The sequence below is a fragment of the Strix uralensis genome, chromosome 4, assembly GCF_047716275.1.
Source record: "Strix uralensis isolate ZFMK-TIS-50842 chromosome 4, bStrUra1, whole genome shotgun sequence".
Lineage (NCBI taxonomy): Eukaryota > Metazoa > Chordata > Aves > Strigiformes > Strigidae > Strix > Strix uralensis.
The window spans coordinates 20,402,828-20,428,143 of NC_133975.1; the positions used below are offsets into that span (position 1 = coordinate 20,402,828).

At 41.8% G+C, this 25,316-nt stretch overlaps 1 protein-coding gene across 1 annotated transcript in view; it reads right to left on the reverse strand.

Moving 5' to 3' along the window:
• PPARGC1A (PPARG coactivator 1 alpha) overlaps window positions 1-24,766 on the reverse strand; it is a 374,168-nt gene extending 349,402 nt beyond the window's left edge. Inside the window, exon 1 of the mRNA XM_074865908.1 lies at window positions 24,222-24,766. Coding sequence (XP_074722009.1) covers window positions 24,222-24,308 — 87 coding nt within the window. The 5' untranslated portion in view covers window positions 24,309-24,766. The remainder of the gene's footprint in view (window positions 1-24,221) is intronic.
• Window positions 24,767-25,316: the final 550 nt, after the last annotated feature.

The window sequence follows — 25,316 nt, forward strand, 5'->3', positions numbered from 1 at the left end:
AGGGACAGATTTCTTAAGATTCCAGTTCTTCCTTCCTCCGCAGGAAAGAAACATGCATTGATATGAGAGCAACACTAAAGACTTCTCCTTTGTATTGTCAGGTGCAAGAGTTGGTGAGACCATTTTTCTCAGTAACCATATTTGCTCAACATGATGGCAGCATGCAGAGCGGCTTCTCTCTCTCCTGCTTCTCCATCCTGTCATACATACAGCCCAAGAAATCTTGTTGACTTCCCTCTGCTCGCAAAGAGCAAGTTACAAGATTACTTTCTTTTTTTGTCTCCTTATAGATACACTGAATAGATGGCTTCCCATCATGGCCCTGCATGTTTATTCTAGTAAATTATTCAATTTATTCTGTGTGGGGCAAATTAACTTCTACAGCAATTCAGCTACTACTCCTTCTACAGCATATACAACTTGCTAGAACAGACAAATTCTGCCATGCAACTTCATCTCTGGTTTTCTTCAGCATTTGCACAGAACTGTTATTCAGATAAAACTACTGTTCTTCCCTTGACTCCCCCATTCCCCACCACAACTGATGTTTCTTGGACATAATATAGTGCTTATTCTTCAGAGTAAAAAAATCTTCCAAAAAGTTGATAAATTATCTGAATCTAAAAACCACTTTACATTTTCCAAATCTTCTCCAGTCGATTTGCTCATACCTAATTTTCACAGATATTCATTGTTGTAACTTCCAAACACATGGGTTATAATACATCAAATCCTAAGAGAAGGACTTGAATGGAACTATTCTAAAAGCAGGAAATGAAAAACGAGGTCCAATCTGCAATGCTCTGTCACTGTCATTTAGCCACACGGGATCTACTTACTTGTACATGTAACCAACTGCTTAACTGCCTGCACTGACCTCCTGAGTGGTAAACAAAGATACCCTAATGTCATCAAGTTATCTGCTGTCAAATACACCACAATATTTTCACCCCGTTTTTAGTATCAGAATGTCCCAAAATGAACTTGGTTCTTTGTTCAACCCTACATTGTAAGATTCATAATGCAGAGAGTTTACCCGAACAAAATCAAGATCTTTGTGGGGGGGGGGGGGGGGGGGGGAAAGATGCGTGCTAACAGGCTTTTTGCATACTGTCAGAATGGGGTTGCAGTTTATTTGTTTACAAAAGTCTGAAATGGAATCAAATACATTGGCTTCCTTAACCTTGTTACTTGTTTGTATACAAAAACTTCTGGAAAAGTCAAAATGATTTTATGTTTTCTACACAGCTTATGACCCAAGGTGACCTTCTGGTGTCTGACTTAACGGACACTGCTTTCTTAGGAGCTGGTCAGAATCTCTTCAGTACACAGTTGTTTGCATATACAAGGCACCTTCTGTAAAATTAGACACGTTGTCTTAAAAGAACATGGAAGTCAAGTTCAAGTTGCAAAGGGATACACTACACTAAAATCACACTGTTTATGGAATGCTCTGACTCATTGCTCTGAAGCTAGTGTGTTGTATAACCACAAACAAATCATTATTGCAGCCACTGAAGTAATACTTTTCTGGGACTACAGAGACCTCAAGCAGTTATTTCACCAGTTGTCTTATGACATCTCTCCAACTCTGCTTGCCTTACTGAGGCGTTCATTATATTGATACAAGACTTAGTCATACTGTTGGTACAAGTAGGCACTGACTTAGTCACACGGCTCTCTCACAACTCTCTTTATCAGGTGTCTCTTCTAAAAGAGGCTCGTGCTGCTATGACACATTCCCCAAGCAACCCCACTTATGCCAAAGAGAAAACAACAGCTGTAACAGGCACCAGGTCCTTGGGAGAACAGGTCTCTGCCCTTTAATAGCAGCATCAGTGCATTAGTACATACAGAGATTAGAGACGACTGTTGCAATGTCTCCTTTCACCTCCTCACCTGTCTGCACCCACTTATTACATTTTCTATTACATTTGCAGGGTAAGGTCTATCAGGCAGATACTATCTTTCATTTGGCATTTGTACATAGCCTATTTTAACAGGGTGCCCATGGGTCTGTGTACTAGTTCTGGCTGGGATAGTTAATTTTTCTCCTTAGTAGCTAGAATAGTGATGTGGTTTGGATTCAGTATGGGATTTGGTATGAGAAGAATGCTGATAATACACTGTTGTTTTCAGTTGTTGCTAAGAGATCAAGGGCTTTCCAACTCCCCTCGTCCAGCCTGTGCGCAAGTGTACAAGAAGCTGTGAGGAAGCAGAACCAGAGCACCAGACACAAACTGGACAATGGAATATTCCATATCCTGTAACGTCACGCTCAGTATATAGAGGAGGGTTGGATGGGAAGGGGAGGCTCTCTCTCGCTTCCAGGATTGCGGTTTCAGGATCTTGGTTCTCTGGGAATGGGCTGGGTATCACTCAGCAGGTGATAAGCAATCACCAGAGTTGTGTTCTTCCTTGAAGAAGATGACGCTTTTTGCGTTCTCCTACTTGAGGGGTGACATCACTGATGGAAAGTCAGCTCCAATTTAACCTTTATCTACATCCATCTTAAATGCTTTGTCTGTGTGCTTTCCCTTCCTTCTTATGCCCTTCTACATACCATCTTAGTGCCTAACACAAACCAGTCGCATACACTCTCCTATTTTGCTCTAGGTAACATATCTGAACCTAGCTGAAATGCAACAATGCATGCACTGTATAAGATATATTCCAGTATTTTCCAAAAAATAACATAATTCACCAGTTTCCATGTTTTTAATACACTTCTCTCCATAGGGGCAGTATGACTCACTCTCCCAGTGGGAAAATCTATCCTGCTGTTGGACACCAGCAGCAGTTCTGGCATCTAACACTAATAGCATTATCAATTTATGACTGTAGAAGCACTACCAGCATCTAGTAGTAGTGTCTCTAATATTACAGATAGCCCATTTGTCCGTTTTTTCCACATGGCTTTCCGTGTCTTTTCTTACATCCTTACTAGTGTTTCATGAGGGCACTTATCTTCTCTCATGTAACACAGCTTTCAAAAGACTCTCTTCAGCTACAATTCCCACAGTAAACAAGCTAAACTAACGTAGAAAGCCTATTAAATTGTCTGTTCTTCCCCTACCACCCCCCCATGAAGATATGCAGTTACCTCTCCTCTGAGTAAGGGATCTCCACTGAGCAAGTCATGGTAACTTTACTTTCTTTCTCCACCTCCTAGCTCTGCAGTCAGTATACTACACAAATCATGCACATACCAGTCAGGCTGCAAGGTCCTCTGGGCATGGACTCTTTCCTTCTGAACTGTGAGATGCCAATGAAGGATAAAAAAAGAAAGGTTATGAAGGCTATGAAAAAATGAAAGGCTTCAGATCCCAGAACAACTGCATCAGCAACAGCACAAGTGAGAAACACTCTGTGCTCTCGGCTGCATCGTAAGACAAGAGATAGAGCATGGTGATCAAAACAGCATCTCTGCTCCAGCCTCAATGGCCTGTAGCCATGGCTGCTGCATTCCCCCACATCATCCTTCAGTAATCAAATCTCCAAGTGTAGGAGGAAGATAAGAAGCTGGAGATGGAAGTACCCTCCTCTTGGGCGAGAGGCAAGAGGACCCTCTACAAATAGTGACTGCTAGGGAAAGAAAGCATTTCCTATGCGACCACATCTTGTAACACTGTTCTGTGCAACTGCAGGCATCCTTATGTCACTTTTCTCTTTTGTCTTTACACAAGAAGCCACACCTACCAGTCTGAGCCAGGTAACTTCCAATCTCAACAGATATTCCAACCAATAAGGAGCAGACTTTGACCTAGAGCCTAAAAACCTTAAATTAAAAAAAAAAAAAAGTTTAAAAAAATGCAGTATTTAATTCAAATAGCTCCACTACACACCCACAAGTGAAGGAACTCTTAGTCTCAGTACATGCACTGGAGTAGGTCCTCAGTAGAAGTCAGCCACCTCCATCTACATCAAACGTACTCTGGCCTAACTACCAAATTCGAAACTCATCACAACCTACCTACTAGTTCTGCTAGTTTAACACAAACTATTTTACTTTTTAACACTCTAATAACTGCGACCTTTATTTTAAAAGATGTTACTGAATAAGAAACATTGTAATTATTCCTGATTTTACTCAAAATACTTGCAAATACTGCTGTCCTTAAAACCAATATTTAGTACAGCATTTAATGGAAAAACTATAAAACCATCTACTCACAAAAAAGCATGTATGTTCTATAGACTGGTCAACAGATTTAACTCAGCTATGTTTTATGATTGTTTTTACTTCAAGATTTGTATATATATGAGGAAATTACTGATGAAAGAATTGCATTTATGTCGCACTGAAGTGTAAGTCATGCTGTGATAAAAATGTGTATTTCTTTATACATCAGAGAACTAGAATAATTGGCTAGAACATGGGCAGTGTTAGAATTATGATTTTCTGATTTATTAATTTACTTGTTTGTGGTTTTTTAACATAAGTCCTTGACTTAAAAGAGATTACACTAGTAAGTACAATGCCTAGCAAAACAAGGGTCTAGATCTCACTAATATGCTTTAAAGACATCAAATCTACTGAGCTAAGTGGCCTTGCAAGTGTATTTTAAATAATTTTGGTTTCATTTTTAATTTCTACAGGTAAACAGAACCAACTTTCAGACACTTTAACGACGCCTATACTTTCTGAAAGTACCACATCTCTACCCACTGCAAATCAGGCCCTTTAGTGAATCTCAAGGTGGGGTGGAAGCATAATAAAGACACCAAAACTGAGAGACGTTTTGAAAATGCTGTCCACCATTTTAAAGGTGAAAAAAACCAAAAAAACCCAAAAACACCAAACAAACCAAAACCCACAGTTATTAACTATCCTTTCTGTGAAGCACTGGCTAATGAATTAAGTAGTCTAGACAATACCTGAGAGCTTTCAACTTCCCTATAAACATCTATATGGAAAATGCAGATAAAAACAATGCTTCATATTTCTATTTTTTTACAGAAAGTAAATGGGGTTAAATATTCTCAACCAATTTAAAGACATATGTTGCAATATGTAGACTGCTTGCAGATGGGAGTCAACAAGAAACTTTGGCACTCTGAAGATGTGAAGTTCTGGTTTTGCCAACAAAATCTCCTGTGCCACCTTTTGTATGCGTCATTCTAAGTTTCCTACTTAAATATTCCTAAGGAGAAGAGATAATGAGAAATGGAGGAACAGGAGGAAATGTAATCCAACAAATCCTGGAGTGTACTTTCATTTCTAAAAAAGGTAATATAGTCTGGCTCTGAGGTTCATGATAAAAATACTGTCCTGCTTTTGTATTTGCAGTGGATTTGCTGACAGAGAAACACGTCTGGTTTTTAAATAATGAAAATGTCTTAAATATGTTCCTGTCATTGAAAATCACTTCTTGCAGGAGCCATTGTCAAAATCTACACACATGTCAAATGCTAGATGTAGTAAGAGAGAGAGAAAAAAAGAACATAAAAGCACTAGCTAGTCTAGAAATAAGCGGAAAGATTCTAAGTCTTTTAAACCAAAATGCATTTACATATGTTAATCCAACTTGTTCACTCTGTAAACAAGATAGAAAACTGGAAAGTATGGAAGCATGAGATTTCTGGAATTAAAAATGAATTGTAACATTAGCATCAAGACCAAACACTTGTCTGCCGGGTTAACTCAGAAAACACTGCATCCACAATACTCCATATATACACCTATTTATAAGGGGGTCTGCCCCACAAGATACAGTGTAGAAGTGTGAAAAAGTGTATGGAAAAAGTGGACAGACATAGAGCAACTGAATCTGAAAACATCAGCATCGCATACTGATGATATGCTAAAGCAGTAGAGAAGGTAGGCAGAGCAAGGCTAAATTATGAAGGTGCAAACATGCATTTGCAGGCCAAAGTTTGAGAAAAAGTGGGAGGACTCACTTTTATCTTTGGCCAGTTTTAACTACAAAGGGGGGTTCCTCAGCTGTAAAGTGTATTTTTAACAGATCAGGTGGGTTCATGCAGAAGAAAACAGGCAATCCTGATGAAGAAAATATGACAGAACTAACCAAGTCAATGATTTGCCAAGGGCAGAGAACATATCAACTTCTACGATCTAGTAAGTCTCACGATGTTAGAGCCTGCCCTGATCCAGAAGCCAAGAAGCTATGTGAATTGCCTTTTCCTATTTCAATTTCTAACATTCCTGATTGCATAGAAAAGTGAAAAAGCAAACCCCACAGTTCAAAGTCCTGCAAGCAAATAAAAAGGTCCTCAAAAAATCATTAGAGGCATCATGATTTTAAGCAAGCTGATTTTAAAGCTCTGGTACAGAATTATTAAAAGCCAACCATCAGCAATGGTTTATCTGCTTTCTCAATGAATCACGGCTATTTATGAAGACACTGAAAGCTGTTTAGAATAACAGGAAAGAGAGCCAACAGTGAGGGAGACACAAAAGACCCAACCACCAATGAATCATTTTAAGGTATCCCCAATGCACATAATTACCATCCCCATTAAGCAACAGTCGTTGCAATTAAGTATTGTTTGGCTTAAATCAGTTACCTGGAATGTCTTCTGATCAGGCCTGTTCCAATTAAGTGGCACTTACTTACTACCTTAATCATGCAGTATCAGTTCAAAGCAGCATAGTACAGCTTCACCTTGAAAGCAATCAGCCTAACATTTGGCAAACAGAAGCAATAGCCCTTGAGTTTCCAAATGACAGAAAACTGATATATAAGTATAAAGCATCATTACATTGTCTTCTCTCATTTGCTTTTATTTCTACGATTCTACTTCACATAATTCTTAAAGCTGTTACCAGTTGAAGAAGATCTGTTTAAGAACAGAAAAGAGATTAAACACATACTAAATGCCACACATTGTGCTACTCCTTAACAGGAAGATGCTGGGGAGAACATTAAATACATAAACAGCAGGACAATGCTTAAAACTTTCATCAGAGTTTAATTTGTAAAAATGGAAATTTCTACACTCTCTCTCCTGACACACAACGGGCTATACATGCCTCAGTTTTAAACATGCTTTGCCACACTCTAAATTAACTTTGAGCTAGACACTTTTACAATGCATATCCCTTCTGTTTCAGAGTATTAAGTATTTTTTGCTCATTTGAAACCAGTACTTTGCACTACAAAAGTAGTCATACCTCTTACATTAAGAATTTAATTAAGGCACATATGTAAAACTTATTTTGCAAAATGTTATGTGGATGGAATTTTTACTGCTTGGCAGTATTTAGGGTTTTCAGACTGACAAATACATCTAAATTAACACAAAATTAGGCATTTCAGTGTGTACTTTTATTTTGATTTTAAGTTAGATAAAAAGCCCACCACACCCTTTTTCCTTCAGGTAATTTAAGTCCTAAACTTTTCAACCTGAACTTCAGGTATCATCTTTTAAGTCTGTCTTGAGAGAGATTTCTTAAATCTTCTCCTAATAAAATTTTCAAAATCATTTCATGTTCAGTTGCTACTTATATCAGTTTAAAAGCACACATATACTATATAGGAAGAGCAATGCTGAACAGATATCCAACATAGCCTTCCATCTGGATAGCAGACAAAATGAAGATACACTGCATGCTTGCGTACCTGTAGTAACTAATCCACTAGAAGACTGAAGTGCCACCCAGCCCTGTTGACTTTGTTAGCTGAGCTAGTTAATTTTAAACTGTCTCAAGTATTCCTACACAGCACTAAATACTTTAGAAGAGCTTACATAAAGTCTTAGTAAAAGGCACCTTGCTTCTCACACCCATGTGTCTTCAGAAAATAAGACTGCGCGCCTTTGACAAATGTTACCCTAAATCCCCTGGACTCGGCTCTAAATGCAGTCATCACTGCCAAATCAAAACTCTTGGTGGTCGCTAACAGTTTACAGGGAATTATTTAAGGCTGTGTTTTATCTCATGTAAGTTTGGCACACATATCAGGACAGGCCTGTTCCAGTCTTCAATTTCAGCTTATAAACATCTGCAAGCAAAATACACATCATCAAATCTTATTTTCTAAGGGAACACATGGGCGTTAAGGCTCAAGAGCCTGCCACAAGTTCAGAGCTCTGCACTGTGGAACTACGTAAGACTGAGCATGCTAGACTTACTCTAAAAAACTTATACAGCAGGCCTTCAAAGTCCTGCCTGTGATTAACAAACATCATAAGAATACATTATTAAAGAGAGAGACATCAGTTACAGTAATCAATTTCTGTGACTACTGGTAATTCTCTGCATACTCCAGCCTAGCAAGGTTTCCACACAGCTTTCCCTGCGATGTGGTTGCAAGCTGTCTTCACGCATTAAACACTAGAGACACGCATGTCAAGAGACATTGATTCTTCTTGTTTAAGATTCAGTTGCTCAAAAAGCCCCAAAATTCAGTAAATGCTAAACAATTAGCTGCTGAAAGTCAGCCCTATTTAAGATGTCTGAAGCTGAGCCTTCAAAAACCTGGACACTTAAATTCATTACCTCCTTGAAGGGGCGTGGGGGAAAAAATAAAAATCACATCCTCAGTACACATCTACAGAAAAGTGCATTAATTTACCTATACCTCTCCAGTGAGGAAAAATCCAGACCTATTGAAAATGAGAAGCTCCCACTGGTTTTGCCTCAAATTTTTCCTAGAAAAGGCACTTAACTCTTACTCTACTTAGTACCTCTCCCTATTAAGTGCTTTCATAGCAAATGTAGGCTGAATTCAGATAGTCTCTTGAGGCTGCAGCTGACTCAGGCTACCACCCCTACAGACCTCTAGTTGTTCATCATCACTTCCTGATGATCACGCAGCATGACAGCACATCAGTACCCAGGTTCTTTCAAAATAAAGGCAGGTTTGCTTGTGGTTGTGAAGATTCATAAGAGTAGAATTTTTTCAATGTTTATATAATTCAGGTCATTTTGAAAGAGCTGGGATAGGGAGCAATTGCATGTGCAGTTAAGCTTGCAATCTGGATGGAGGGCCTTCTGTCACAAAGGCCACACTAACACAATTGGGGCAGTAAAGGTGAACAACTGGCAGTTACCCTGCCTCAGCACATCTGACTGCAGACTCACACCAGACTGAAACCACTATAGGCCATCACTGATGCTAAAATACGTGGATTTGCCTTTTCCTTGCTTGCTTGCTCTTGAGCCTGTGCTGCGTCTCCTTTGTGCCATGGCCAATGTTTGTGTAGCTGTAAGGTGAGCCACGTGCAAGAGGTGGTTGAACTTGAAAATGGAACACTTGCACCTGCTTAAATGCAGGAGGCAAGATGGGCGATGGGGCCACCAGGCCCACCTCTTTCAGAAGCAGTCCTAGCTGAAGGAGTGTAAAGAGAACGAACTATAGTATATCAGAGAAGTAACACATCCAGCTCATTTTCAGATATAGTAATAAATTCAGCCCTGACACAAACTGAATTCTGCAAAATTGAATCAGGAGTTGGAAATTTTTTTTGTCTTTCTGCATTAAACTAAGGAGCCAAGAATATCCTAAAGCTTTATTTTGTGGCAGGGTGGGAGGGTGTCCTCCGTCTAGACCAGTTCTGAGCAGATTTCTAGTTATTCAAGAACTACCTAGAAAAAGATGAAAGTATTTTAAAGCTATCCAGAGTGCATACAACATGCTGGCACACAGACACACTAATATTACACATCATGCATGAAGTCTTGCTCCTACATGATGCTTTTATCACTGTCTCTTTGGCACAGGCGCTACAAGTGTAACCATGTGAAAACTCAGGTACAGTCTCTACAGATCAGGTACAGTTATTGAAAAATGCTCATTTACAGACTATGAATGTAAAAGTTCCTGCTCCTCCCAGGAAAAGTATATTAAGTAACATATTGCTACATACATGTACATCTTAACTAGAGGACTGGCATCTCATCACTAAAAATATCGAGTAATTTTAACTCAAATATTTGATGATACCACTTGTTCAGTAATTATGCATCTGTAGGCTTTTTGCAAGGCAGCTGATTTATTACAGCATGACTTTCAGATTCAAAAATTAAGAAGATGCTATATAAATAGAGTATATTAAGTGCATTAAAAGGGGGCTAGGAGAGATACTACAAAATACAACAAGGAATTAGCATACATGTTATGTTTCTCCTGGTTTTCAGCAAGGATTGGTGCCAGGCTTCACACTAGTCAACAGTTCATCAGATAAAATGATGATAAAGTTAGCAGACAGAAATAAGACTGGCAAAAAGTCATAATGATGAAAAGAGGCTCATTTAACAAAGTATGTTTGGATAAAACAAAATACTAAGGTGCAGACCAATGAACAGAAAATGTAACATAAGTACGGAATGGTAGACTATGTCCTGGATAATCATAACTCAGTTAAGACGGCAAGTATTGAAGTGCACAAGTTACTCAATGTGAATTCTCATTGTGATATTGCAGCAAAAAGAATTAATTTGAGCCTTGAATGTAATGAAGAGAACCAGGTAAGAGAATTCTTCTCTGTAGCACTGAGAGCACTGGAGAGACCAAAACTGAAATACCATCTCATGCTTCTGGCATCTGATTTTCCTAAAGGGAAATCAAAAAATTGGAAGGAAAACAGAAAAGTTATGCAAATGTACTTGAAGTCTGCAAAAAATATCCTCCAGTAAGAGTCTTAAAGAGGTCACTCTGATTAGCTTAACAAAAGGAAGACACAGGAGTGTCTTGAGTAAAAGCATTTTTCAGAGGAAGAAACAAAAAAGATACTGAAGGGCTTCCCAGCCTACGGGGTCAAGTCATAAGGAGAACCTCTGCCTAGAAAATTAATTCTGAACGACTCCAATGAAAAACAGGGCTTTCTAAAGAAAGCAAACAATGAGAATGATTAACCAGTACAGTAAGTATCAAAAGCTTTACTAAATACTTGATGACTGCCTTCAGATAAATACTTAAATTTTGGAAAATATTTTGGTCAAATAAAAGTCAAACACTAACCACAGTTTCCAATTCAATAGAGAGATAACTGGATAATAAGTAATGGCTGAATCGCCTGGTCAAAATCTGTCAGTAGATCTGTGGCTTTATAAAATCCTATTATTCTCAACACTAAATCTCCTCCCTTTCCTCCACACATGCAAATTACAAATACCATCAGTTCTTTAAGATGATTCTTGAAAAGACATCTTTAATTTGCTGTATATTTTACTGCTGAGGACAAGACAACTAAAGAATTTATCACCTTAGTTATCACCTTGGTTATATCATTTCATTCAGACAGTGTTATCTCCTTGTCTCCCACACAAGAGTCACGCTGTTATCAAAGTCTTTCTCACTAAACAATTATTTCCTTTTATGATTTCTTCTGGCTGGTCAAAGATAAGGGCTTACAGTGAGCTTGATTAGAGTTGCAAACAAATAAGAGTAATACTAGAGCAGACAACTAAGCTGAAGTAATCAGCACTATTAATAACCTTTTGATTTCTAATCAAATACAGCTCTGACTTTTGCTGCCACTTTGCTTTACATCTTCTAAACTACAAAAGAATTAATATTTTTATAAGATATTTCTCAATATGCCAGCCCTTTTATTCTCTTGTTTGCTTTTTGTCTTAACAATTCACAAAAAAAATAACAAATCTTCTGTTAAAAAAAAAAAAATGGATCTACACTTTATACTGCCTTCCCTGGTGACCAGATTTAATTATACATCATAGTATGAAATTTTGCACAGGTCTTTTTTAATCTAATAACACTTCTGAAGACAGTAAAATCACATTTACTGATACCTGCATTAAAAAAACACAAAACCCTAGCCTGAGACCTAAAACTGGGGCAAAAACTAGTCCATACACTTAATATCTGGCAAAATTATATCCAAAAGTGGGAACCTAACATGGTGAGGCCTTAGAAACTTGCACTGCAGATAGCACTGCCACATCCATTCTTCATCCTGGGCAACTACAAATCCAAAAGCAGAAGTCACTCTGTTACGTAGCGCCCCTTACAGAAAACACCTAAAACCACTGCCCAGCTTCCCATGTTTTTAAAACAGAGTACATCATCTCACTCTCTGCAAATCCCAGATAGGCAACATATTTTTGCAAACATGCAAAGCTTTTCATCAAGACTCTAAGAGGGAATGCATCCAAAGCACCAACTATGTCCTACAGTCGACAGGATAGTTTGGAAAAAGTTCAGTGGTTTCATACCACATATGTTTGTGATCTCCACAATCTGTTTTAATAATAGTCTCGCCATGATCTTTCCAAACACTTGTTTTTTCCCATGGAAAAAAAAAATGCAAAATACACATGTAAACAATCTTTTTTCTGTTTGCATTGCTAGCTTACAGTTGTAGTAGTCTTAGAAAAGTTAAAGGCTGCTCAGCGAGTTTAAAAGTTTAGACATGAAAGATTAGTGATTAGAAATTCTAGAGACATTTCTGTACATTTGGGGTTTTAGTGTGCAATACACTGTTTAGCCCCAGCATACGCACAATTTGCTCACGGAACAACATCCTTGTTTCAGGATGCTCTAACGAATAGCTTTCCATTTCATATGACACTTGCACCAAGCGTAACAAAAATTAAGTAAATTGCTGGGTTGTTTTTTTTTTTCAATACTTCACCTTTATTTTATGTAACAATCAAGAACAAAGAGTAAAAAAGAAATCACAGAACTAAGTTTCTTCACGCAAAAAGTTACCTTTTCCCTAACAACCGTGCTATGTCTACCAGCAGACTTAATAGACAGACATCAGTGTTAAAGGTACAAATCACTATGCTAAACACAAAAGGGAAAAGAATGTTTGAAACATGGCAAATATTTTCCAGAGTTTTCACCTAGAGAATTCCTTTCAAAGATAAAAGCCAAAGATGAAGAAAACAAAAAATTTAATGAGACGTTTTGTGAAGTGTTGGCCCATACAGATTTGAAAAGACTGTGAGCTGCTTTACAAATGGCCAAGTAGCAGTATGAATACACAACATGCACTACGATAAACTAGTCACTTTTATTTGCCAGTTTTGTCTCAGCTTTATTAGTTATCAATTTAAATAGTATTTCTTCTTTTCATTTTTAACGTGGTTTTAGGAGATAATGAGGCAACAGGCATACTCTTTTTGTCATGGATATGCCCAAAATTTTCCTTATAATACTGTGCAATAATCTGTCCAACTTCATGCTCATAAAAAACTATTTCTCTAAAGGCATCCTCTAACCCCACATTTAAAAAAAAAAAAAAAACAAAACCAACCACAATTCATAAACCTCCCCTAATTAACTTTACTTTCAAAAAAAGCCACACATCTGTTTTCACAGCTGGAAATGATTCAACCATTGGTAACCAGAGAAAAGCTCCAGTGTGTTAAAATATTCTAGCCAAAAACTGGCACTCCAGCAAAGACAGCTACTATGCCAGCACACTCTGAGCAGCTGTTAGGACAACCTTTATTTATACTGAAAGGGCATGAGATATCCTGATGCTATTAGTACTAAAGCAGCAAATCTCATTGGAAAGACACCACTGGTTGAAAATGGACAATGGAAAAGCACAACATGCATTTTACCAATCAAACAGGTTATATTTATGCGAGAACAGTAATGTACAATAATCCACTCTCTACCCACTTTTCTACAACAGATTCCGCAGGGCTCAGCTTCTGGAAAAAAAAAAAAAATCCTTCGTAAATTATTTTTAATACAACTGTTATTATAAGTGTCAGAAAAATCAATTAACAATGCTGCCCTAACTCTTTAGAAAAAAAGGACTTAGATAAATAGAAAAAGATTATGCTATTTCTTTTACAGCATTATTTTTATTCTGAAAATGACATCAAAGAGCCACAACCCCCTCCCTTTTTTTTTTCCCCCCTTCTTTTGGCTTTGACATCACACAAAGAGAAAAGTATTCCTTTCACCGTTTCTTGTATAGCTGGAGCATCCAAGCTTCTGCACACTGTTATCAGTTTCTATCCTTGAATATGAATTATTTTAATTCTCCAGCAATTAACAGTCTTTTGGATGAAAATAAAAAAAGGCTAGAAGTGCAACCTTACTTTTATCTTGCTAATCTATTTGGTCAGTAGTTCATTTACTCATTGTTTCACATGGCTTAAATATTTAAGTGTGTGCCTGTCCCACTTACAATCTTTCTTTTTTACCATTATATGTTTTAAGCCTTTTTTTTTCTTTTCTTTTTTTAAACCTTGCTTCCGATCCAAAAGGAGTTTCCTGTCCTTAAGTATCTTTAAGGCATGGCTTTCTGTCACTGCACATAATTTTGCATTTTAATGCACTACCTATTCATTCATCACAAGGCTTTTTGTTTGGGAGAGGAAGAGGAATCATCTTTTATTTCCAAACCCATTTAACATAGGAAGAGACTGAACTGCCAGCGAACAATACTGTAAACATTACCAGGTTTCCTTGATCTCCTCGCTGCTTTCTTGCTCCCACTGCCATAATCACCTTCAATACTTCTAATGTACTGGAAGTATGGCAAGTACTTGACAAACAAGAAAGAAGCAAAGTTCTCTGTCCTTAAGATATAGCTGTCTAAGGCCCCAATCCAACACACCACACATTCATTTTAAACCTGTAAGCAGTTCGCTTGACTTCAAGTGTTTACAGTTGAGCGATTAAGTGGTCTGCTGGATCAAGGCCTAAGCAAATTATAACATATAGAGGTAGCAGACAGATATAGTAAGAAGCTTCGTGAATAAAATGTCAAAGTTTATCAGATACATCAAGTCACAGTGTGCTGTTGGACTCAAGAGAAAAAAAAATTAAATGGTTGAAGTGAGTTACCTTGTTGGAGTAAGTTTTTACAATCCAAATACACCTCTGACATTGTGAATTGCTCAGTTCAGGGTCCCCATGACGACTGTGGATACGTTTTATGAAGCCATGCACACATTTCTAAAACCAAGTTCCAAGAGCCCTTCAGGAATCTTTGGTACAACAGACACCCATTCTAAGTTTCAAAAAGCCTCGCTGCAAATACAGTTTTCACATGCCGTTCAGATGAGGGAGACAAGTGACTTAGATTTGTGTTGCAACATTCACCTCCTGCCCCAGTCCAAGACAGTTTGTTCAGAATGTTTAAAAAAAAAAAAAGCTAAACAAACAGACTTTTACACAAAATGAGAAAACAAGTAAATTTTCACAACCAACGGGTGCCTCAAAATAAAATACAAGAAAGTTCCACGATCTCAAAAGGCTGTAAGGCTGAATGCAGCACCCTGAATTGCAAGTTATGCTATTCCCATTTTATCATTCTTTTTTTTCCCCCCTTAATTACATCATTTGTAATGTTTTTTAGAGTGGAGCAAATGAGAAAAGACATCATTAGTCTTTTTTTAATTATTAGAAGAATAAAAAGCGATTGTTTATCTGATCTACAGACTGATCAAAGTATGGCAACCTAAAGAAACAAGCAACAGACAAATACAGTGAAATGCAGCAGTCTGGTTGATGACTGGATTTTTGTGGTCAGCTTGTTCCATAGTTTTCCAAGCACAAAATAAGTTTATCCATTTCTAATAATTAGGCAACAATGGCTTTCAAGAGACCGGGTAGAAGAAAGCTTACACAATCTTCCTCAACAGGCTCAAGATTTCACTAATAAAAGAGGAAAGTGTGGGGATAGCAAAAAAGTGCTGGTTAGGAGAAGCAACCCAGCAAGCATCAAATTTAGCATCAGTCGTAAACAGAAAGATGTGGCAGTAACAGTAAATAGGGAAAAGCCAAATTATGCAAAGGCTTTAAAAGGACAAGAAGTCTAAAATCTAAAGCACTAAATGATGCAAAGTATGGACTTTGATTTATATTTTTAAATAAGAGTAAGACAGAAGGTGGGGGCAATCAAGACAGTATGTTCAACCAGGGCTTATATTGCATACAGAATGGATGGATGCAATGGGGTTACCAGGGAAGACTGTGAGAAAAAGGCTGGTGAATTCAGGTTTACAGGAGGTGATGTAGGTGGTGGCTTTACGGTCAGAGCTTTAGGGGATCAGAAATAAACATACATGCAAACCGGTATGTAGAAGATCATCAGAATTTAGACAGCCTCCTTGAAAGGAAGGGGTTGGAAATGATGCTTAGACTACATCCTTTAGTGGTATGAAGCAAGTCTCTGCAAGAGGAATAGAATGAGTGGGATTCTGGACTGTTTCTCACATTCATTTTGGCTGTGGACTGGTATTTTTCCAAGCATGAATAACTCTGTATAACACAAAAACATATCATAGCAACTGACAGTGAAAACTTGTTTCGTGAAATTCAAACTAGTAAACTCATTAAAGTACAAGATATTACCTTCCCCTCCAGCAGAGACTTACAGCATTCACTCATTCAAGCAACTATAATAACATCTCTTCCTCCTCTTTAAATAACCAGGACCTAGATCGTAAGTTCAAAAGTGGCAGAAAAATTCACATCACCTTCAAGCAGGCTTTGGATACAGTCTACAGCACATACTCTTCATTCCCCTCTCCTCTACAATTTCAATCTTGATCTACTAATTCCAGAATACGGTGAAGCTCTCTAATCATCATCATCATCAGCGTGATTTGTGGCTCAGCGCTCCCCTTCTGGAACATTTGTACAGGTGAATATACATGAGCAAAGCTTCACACAAGGACTACAATCTGCAGTTTAAAAAATGCATGTATTATGTGGCATGTATTTTGTAAGGGGGATGGTTAAATATTCTATAAACAATTACTAAATTGTCAATGGAATTCAATAAATGCTGTTTTAAAAAAAAAACTAATTATTTGTTACAATAACCAGCTACTATTGCCATTTTGTATATGAAGGTTTGTAAACTACTTCCATTTGAGAAGTAATTGATTCCATTTTTATCATTTGCTCAAGTTTATGTGGTTGTTCACATCCAAAGAGATGATAACATCTATTTGCAGCAAATTATACATTATAATTCCTCATTCAAAAGCTGTAATGGAAAACAAAATGCTAATTTATGCTGTAAACGGAAGTACAGAATCATAATCACTCATTGTTAACATTAGGAACTAAATTGCTCTTGCAAATAATAAAATGGGTTAAAAATGTGGAGGGCTTTTGTGAGCCAAAGTACCAGTGCCTCTTACTCGCTCATGTGTTATACTAGAAGTGATCAAACGAACCTTTTCTCTTCATGCCAACACAAACCATCCCTTTTTGAGGGAAAGGATAATGGGTTTATGATTGCCACACAAGGATGCATGTCAGGTGACCGTTCTACCCACAACTCTCCAACCAGCTTCCCAAATACGAGCTTTCATGCGCTCTCTGCCAGGTAAACCCAACTATGTGTAGAGGCTGTCTACATGAGCAAGTAATACAGAACTGCAAGACTGGAAGAGCCAGACTCAGCTGGTGCTGAGGATCTGACATCTACACTACATGCTTCGTACCACGCACTTCAGGGCGTGGTTTGTTTGATTATTTGACTTCATTCTAGCTCTGGTCTCATCTCATTAACTGAATGTCAATTCACAGCTCAAATGCACTAAGAGTACTCCTGGAATACAGTTCAGATCTATCCAACAGGAATTCTGTTCATTTGCAACAAACCCAAATTACAACACTAACCAAAGCACAGCAGAGTTGGGATGAATGCAGCACACCCCTGCTCCCAAGGAAAGTGCTAGTGTAGACACACCTCTCGTCATTTCAGGTCCCAGCGAGTTCATATGGAACCAAGAGTGCTCAATATCTCCTCGCAAAATTAGGACCACAGCGTCACAAGTGCCATATTCAGAGCAAGGGTCACTCTGCTATTAATCTCTCTTCACGTTAATTTTACCTTTAGAATAGAGACAGTAACACCGGGCTACTTCGCAGAAGCGAAATCTCAATTGCCAGTTGTAGAGAACACAGAGTCTAAGAAAATACTGCAGAATTATTGGGTTTCCATCCTTTTTAGCAATTTTACAGTTCTATAGGTTGTAAATGTACAAGGAGATTTGCTCACACAGCAAACAGACACATCAGAGGAAATAAAAAAAACACCAACACATTAGGACTGTGCACCTGCTCTTCCACATTTCATTAAGCCTCTACACCTAAATGTACGTCAGGTTCTCTCCTATGTGCATCCGTTGTGCTGGTATCCCTCAGTGATACCTTCTGGTCATGGCGAGACAAACTGGATCGCAAGCATCCACGCTGCCTCCGGAAAAAACATTAAAAAACCCATTAAATTTTGGTAAGTCAGACCAGATGATTATAATCTAAATGATAAATGCCAGAAAATATGTTAAAAAACATATACCTATTTGTAAATAAGCTGCCATTGGTAAACAAGCCTCTCCTAGCTTACATTATTTACCTCAAGCCCTTGTAAAACAGCTAATTTGCCATCTTTTTTCAGTTATTAGTACTAAAAAAATACAATTATGTTATCAAAAATTAAAAATTGCCTTTTAGGTGACCAAAAGAAAGTTCCACTGCTTCATGTAGTAAATCATTTTACTGCTGCCCTTTTATATTTAATACCCTTCTGCAGTACACATTTATCTCTACACTAGCAAAGTGTACTCATTGATTTCCTATGGTCTCTCTGGAAGAAGGTTCTGCTTCCCTGATGATGAGTACAAAGGGTGGGTGACCCCATTCTCATTCCAATGCAAACCCTGCACTTTTACATTTCTGCTTAGACCACATGAACATTTGACCAGCTAAGAACTCCCTGCCCTCTCCTACAGAGCACAATGCTAGAACTACTGACATTTTTTCCTGAACACAACTGTATTTTTGAAAATCCCATCTTATGTATAAAGCACTAAAATGCATTAGTTCATCACAGCCATAACTGTAACTTAGAATTTGCACATGAGCTTTTCTTCTGAACTAAGATACGAAAATAACATCTTGCCCATTTTCTGCATGTGCTTTAAAACTCACGCTATTGTGCTCTACTGTACCACTACTCAGCTGTTTTGCCCTGGGGCATGTGGAAATGGTTTGTACCCAGTTCACACTGTGCTTTTTTTTGCCAGATGAGACTGCCATCAGAATACACTTTTCAAAGTCACTGTGTTGAATGACCACTTAAGGCACTAATCTCTGAAAGAAAATCACAATTAACAACATTTTTTAAAATTCTATTACCTATTTTATTAAACTGCATCCTCCTCATTATGCTATTGTTTACCTTTTGCTGGGATGTCAAGAAAATAGGCCTCTTCGGTTTCACTTTCATTTTTACTGTGTTCCATTTTCCTGGCTTTGCGCACCAGCATACAACACCCCTTGGATACAGAAGTCAGGAAAATTTCAAATGCAGGATTAACTTTTTTTTTTTTTAATTACCAAGACTTTTCTGTTAACTAAACCAGGACTGCTGCTTTTTTAAAACTATTTTAGTCTTGATAGTGTCCTTTTAATTTGCAGAGATGCTACAGGCTTTGCTAAAACATAACCAAAGTTGCATGGTTCTATTCCATTGGTTTTCACATCCAGATAACCTACAACTATCAACTGAGTCTTTTTCTATTAAAGAGAAAGGCCTACAAAAATCATAAAGTGCACTGCCCAATCTTGTGCAGATTGAATCAGTATCTCCATTCAACATTCTCATACACATACATACTTAGTATGTGCTATACATATGTGCAGTGCATTAACATGAACTTATCTAGTATATTTCCAAACCTGCATGGACTCTTGAGTTCTGCTATGCAAATTTAAAAAAAAAAAATATCCAGCAACCATGGAAATAAAAGTCAGTCAGAAAGTCTCACTGGCTATGATCCAAAATAGAAATGGCCACTGGACTTACTCTAGTTAAAAAAAAGAAATGCATAAAAGCAATATACTACATTCAGTCCAGCACCCCAAAAATACTGGCAGAAAGCTCTGACTGCACTGGGGTACATTTGTCCCTGCATACGTAAAGACAAAGAGCCAAGCCACAAAGTTGGCTTTTAGCTTAATCTTTCCCTGACTTACTTCTATCCACAGAACACGTTCTGTGAAAGTATGTTGTATAAAGTACTGCCATGTTTGAAAGCACAGCAGAAAGAGATGGTGCCAGGTAACAAGCCCTCAGCTGAGTGTTGCAGGGAAAAAATCTCTGAAATAATGGCAGTAATCAGGCAGCATACTCTCATTCTACTTCTATACAGCAGGGATTTTCTTGAGGTCAAATTAAAATAAGTATCCAGATTTATGCCTTAGTCATAGGATTTCATTCATGAACTACATTTCAAATTATTTTCAAGCACTTCCCAACCATATAGATTAGTAACACAACAACGTATCCAGTTCTGGACTGGAGAGTGAAAAATAATTAATACAAATAATGCTGCCAGTTCAGCATGGACAGGTTATGCCCAAGAATATTACTGCTCTTGCAAGGCTGAATACCCCCTTTGCAGTACTTAGAAATAGCTGTTCTCTCCTCATGACTACTAATTAAGAAACAGATGTAAAGAGAATTTCAGTAAGCCAGACGATACACTCAGGAAGTTTCCAGCAAACATATATTCACAAAATAAAGACCTAGAAGTAGAATGTTTATTGACGGTCTAAAAATGCAGATCACAGAATGAATCAACAGGAAATCTGCTGGATATCCCTTCACCTCAGGTTTACACACATTGGCAAGACAACGCAGGTAAGTTTATGCAACCGCAATTCATAGTTCTCAGGATTTAAGTCTACAAGTTTGTCTACTCTAGAATTTAGCATAATAGTTAAGTCCCTGGACTAAAATAACTGTAAAAAAAGACAGCAAAGTTCAGGAGAATAGTCAATCTTTTTGGAGTTCTCCTTAGTAATGCAAAGTCTTATCTGTAACTATTACAGAGCCTTATTTTCTGGAAGACTGTCTCAGAAATGGATTCAAAACAGACTTCATAAAATTTCTAGACATAATTTTTCCAATGCAAGCCTTTCTGTGATGTACTTTGGAATTTAATATGCAATGGAAAAAGTTCCTTCCAAGAGTATTACCAACAAATCACGCATATAATCTTATGCTTAATAATGAACTGCAATAATGCACCAAAAATATAAAAGTTGAAACGCATCTCTCAACCTTCCTGAATTATAGAGCGAATGTCCTAGCTCTGCCTTCAAAACTGTCAGATAGTACATTATGCTTCTGGAAGAAATCACTGTTCTCTTTAACCTGACTGGTTCCATTATTAAGTCTTATTCTGATTACTTATACTCTCGTTCAAGTCTTGAGATGCCAGGAAAGGATTCTTTTAGTAAGCTATGGCTGAACCGCTATTGATATTATACAAGGGATCCTTTTACCTCGTACTAGATGTCGAGAGTGCATCATATTGATCTAGGAATAAAAAACTATTTTTCCAGTAGTCAACCCATCTTCTCATCTCAGCACTTTTTTTTAAAGTTTTTCTGTTTGCTGTTTTGTTTTAAACAGAGTATAGAAAACAAATTCTATTTCAGCTAGGTTGCTATATTTAGCAAGAAGAAATGGTTTGCAAGCTTTTTTTTTTTTTGGATGCGATTCAGGTAAAAACAAACAAACACGAATATGGCTGACTGTCAAATTTAAGCCAACTCTGCCTTTTTAAGTGTTAAAACTTGTAAGAAAAATCTATTTGCAGCAAAATCCCATATTCATTTTGATTTCATATTCAGACTAACATCTACTGCTAATCCTCAGCTGGTGAATTTGACTGATGTAAATGCTAACGTAATGCGCAAAAGATGAAAATAGAAAGGAGCCTTGAGCACCAGAAAGAATATGTATCTTAAAAATTCTTCTCATCTTCAGCCTGGAAAGTCTTGCAAGCTCATCTGTCCCTGTTGTAATGCTATATAATGATTACACCTTCTCCTTCTAAACTCCTTCCCTAATCATGCATATTTAATTCAACTTTGTGTATATATCCTACAGTTTATATAGTCCTTCTATAAATAGACCTTCTGCATCCTGAATTATCTCCCCCGTTTTCCCTTAGATACAGTTCAACACTGGTATTTAGAATAGATCAACTCTGGATTTGTCAGTAATTCTTCCTGCTTCCATTGTGAGACGGGTTTGCTCTCCTGAAAAGAAATGTAAGGGAACCCATCATTTCACAATGCCATTCTTTCACGGAACTGTTTCGCTACAGAATGAAACTAACTTTAGATAAAGGAACTGGTTTAAACCTGATTTTATTGTCAGCGTTCCTAACCATCTTCCTCCTCTGATGCTTTCAAAGGAGTCTTCGTTTGACTGCCTGCCTTTTATACCAGGCATAAGCCCTCCTTAAACCTCAGTTCCTTGAGTGGACTAGTATTTAGCAGGATAATAACGGACGTTCTCTGCTCGTACGAGCACACGGGCACCGCTGTGCGCACCCGGTATCTGCGGAGGAACACACGCCCGCAGGGGCCCAGCGGCACCGGCCGCCCCGAGCCCCCGCTGGCTGGCGGCAAGCACAGAGCAACCTCACGCCGCAGCCGGCGGCGGGCAGCCGGGGAGCAGGACCGCGAGGTCGGGCAGCCCCCCCCGCGCCCCCGCCCCGGGGGACGGCTCTCAGGCGGCGCCGCGCCCGGCCCGGCCCGGCCCGGCCCTGCCAGCCGCCGGTGGCCGTTACGGACCCGCCAGTGGCCGCTGCCCGCTGCCCCCCCCCCCCCGCGCACCTGCCGCCCTCCCGCCCCGCCAGGCGCGGGGCCGCCGGCGACACCTGAGGGCTTCATCGAGCCAGAGGGTCCCCGCCGCACTCGGGAGCCGGCGGTTCCGCGGCGGCTCCGGGTTCGATACGCGCCCGCCTGTGCCCGTTCCCCACGCGAGCCCCCGCTCTCCTCAGCGCAAGGCAGCCCGAGCGGCTCCCCGCGGGGAAGGCTCTGCCCGCGCCTGGGGCAGCGAGCGCGGCAGGCAGCTTGGCCCAGCACGAGGTGCCTTCCGAGACGGGCCCGGCCAGTGTCCGCTGGCACCCGGGACACCACCCATCAGAATTTATTCGGCTGCTTCAAAGGCCGGGCCGGGCCGGCTGTCAGGGCGCCAGGGCCCCACCGCGACGGCCCGGCGCCCGCACTCCGCCGGCGGCCCGCTGCCGGAGGAGGGGCCCCGCTCCCCACCGCTCCGTGTTATTAACTCCTGGAGGCAGGGCGGAGCGCGCGGTTTCTCGATCCCTCGCTGTGAGGTGTAACCTGGAACTGGCAACTGCTAGGTGGGGTATTTCAGTTCCCTGGAAACCGGGGCTGAGGGCTGCGCGCTGTTCCACGAGCGGAGCGGGCTCTGTCCGCGCAAGGAGGGAGCGGGGAGGAGACACCCCCCCCCCGCCTTGCCCGCCTCGGAGCCCCTCACCGCCTCGGGGGCCGCGGGCGGCTCTCCCGCCCCCGCGCGGGCCCCGCCGCCTCCACAGCTCGGGGGTGCCTTTCCCCCGCCCCACAGCCCGCTCCCACCCGCCGCTCAACTTTTCCTGCCGCGCCAGCCCCAGAAACCCCCTTCCCCAGGCACGCACACGCACCCCCCGATATAGTTTTATAAATGACAGTTGCCTGTAGACTTTCACCAGACAAGCAGCGGGGGCAGCAGACTACAACAGTTATTTAATTAAAGACGTTTCGGAGGCTCCCAGAATAGCTCTCTACCTCTGAGGCGCGATTTCTGGTTTCTCCCCGCTCGCCCTCACCACCCCGCCGCGGCCCGCGGGCGGGAGAGCCCGACCCGGCCGGAGGAGCCGGCGCTCTCCGGCTGCGCGCTCCGCATTGCACAGTCATCAAAGTTAAGTGCGTGGAGGGGGGGTGGGGGGCTGGAGCAGAAGGAGGGACGGGTAAGACGAACTATTTCCACCTAGGCGGGATGCGAAATTCGGAGGCCGAATGCATATGCAGCCATTGCTGAGGGAGAGGGGAACGGCTGCGGGGGGTGTCCCTCTCGCATCAAGCCTCTCGCAAGCACGCCTGCTCCCCCCGCCCCGGCAAACTCGTCTGGCTGCCCGCAGCGGGGACCCTCGGTGCGCGGAGGACAGCGGCGAGCGCAGCCGAGGGGGAGGCTCGGGGACGCTTCGCTCGAGTTGCCTCTTGTGCTCCGAGTTGCTCCCGGGTAGCCCGCAGCCCTCCGCGCGCTACGGCGCCCGCTCCTCTTCCTCACGGGAGGGGCGGAGGCAGAGGGAAGGGGGCCGAAAGGCACACGGAGAAAAACCTCTCTTCTCCCGTTTCGTTCCTCGGCTGGTTCCCCCACACACACGCTGAACAGAAACACTTCCAGACCCTTCCTGCACACACGGGCACCACCTTCGCCTCCCCCGAGGAGCCCGGCGGGCGCAGCGACGGCGAGCGCGCCTCGCAGCACCGGCCACCTCTTACCTGGTTGTAGGAGGTCTCCCAGGAGGAGGTGTAGTTGTAAAAGAAGGAGGAGAAGCACGCGTCTTCTGACAGCCCGCAGCCAGCCATCCTCTGGGCGCAAAATCTCTTCGGGAAGGCACACAGCAGCCTTCGCAAACTCTTGCCTCTTGCGCGATCGCCGCTGCCGGTGCTGCCGCCGTTGCCGGTGCCGCCGCCGCGGAGTGTGGCGGCAGCTTCGCCCTGGCGGCGGCTTGCGCGGTGCGTGCGCGAGGGAGCGAGCGCGGCTGGATGGCGGAGCGCGTAACGCGCGCGCGTGTGTGTGTGTGTGTGTGTGTGTGTGTGCGCGTGTGTCTGTGCCCGTCTGTTTGTGGAGGCACCGAGGAGCCGGAGCCGGCGTCACGTGCGCGCGCTCACTCCGCCGCCGCCGCCGGGGACGGGCTGTGCTGTTACAGACCCCGGCACTGAATCACCAGCGCCAGGCGACCTCTCCATCCCCACCCGCCCCCGTCCCCGCTCGGCAGCGCAGCCCGCGCGAGGAGGCGAGGGGGCGCTTGCAGGACCTGCGACCGCACCGCGGCGGGGAAGGAGCGGGCAAGTGGCGACGCGCGTCCTCCCCCGCCGCGCCGGGGCAGCGCCGCCGCGGGCGGGCCCGCCCTCCCGGCCGCGGCCCGGCCTCCCCAGCCTCGCACCGCCCCGCCCCGCGCCGCGCCGCGCCTGAAAAGTTGGCGCTGGGTTTGCAGCTGGCGGCCCGGAGCCCGCTAGCGGGGTGTGGGTACAGGCGCGACCCTGGTGCCGCAGCCCGGGCCGGGCCGCCCCGCGGCGGGCGCCTGAGGGGGCGGGGCGGGGCGCCGCCACCGCCCGCCAGCGGGAAACTTCACCTCAGAGCCCGCAGCGGGTCCCCGCCGGGTCAGGTACAATTTCCCTCGCTTTTTTTTTTTGGGGGGGGGTGGGGGTGGGGTGTTTTCCTCAGCACCCCGTTTTCAAGAAGCGGGAAAAAAGCGGCATAATTTATTGATTTTTTTTTAAGCGTGTCAGTGCTCAGAGAAGTGTCACCGGCAACGTGACTTCCCTCCCGCCCGTGCCGGTGCATCCAACCGCCTGCTCCTGTCGCAGCCG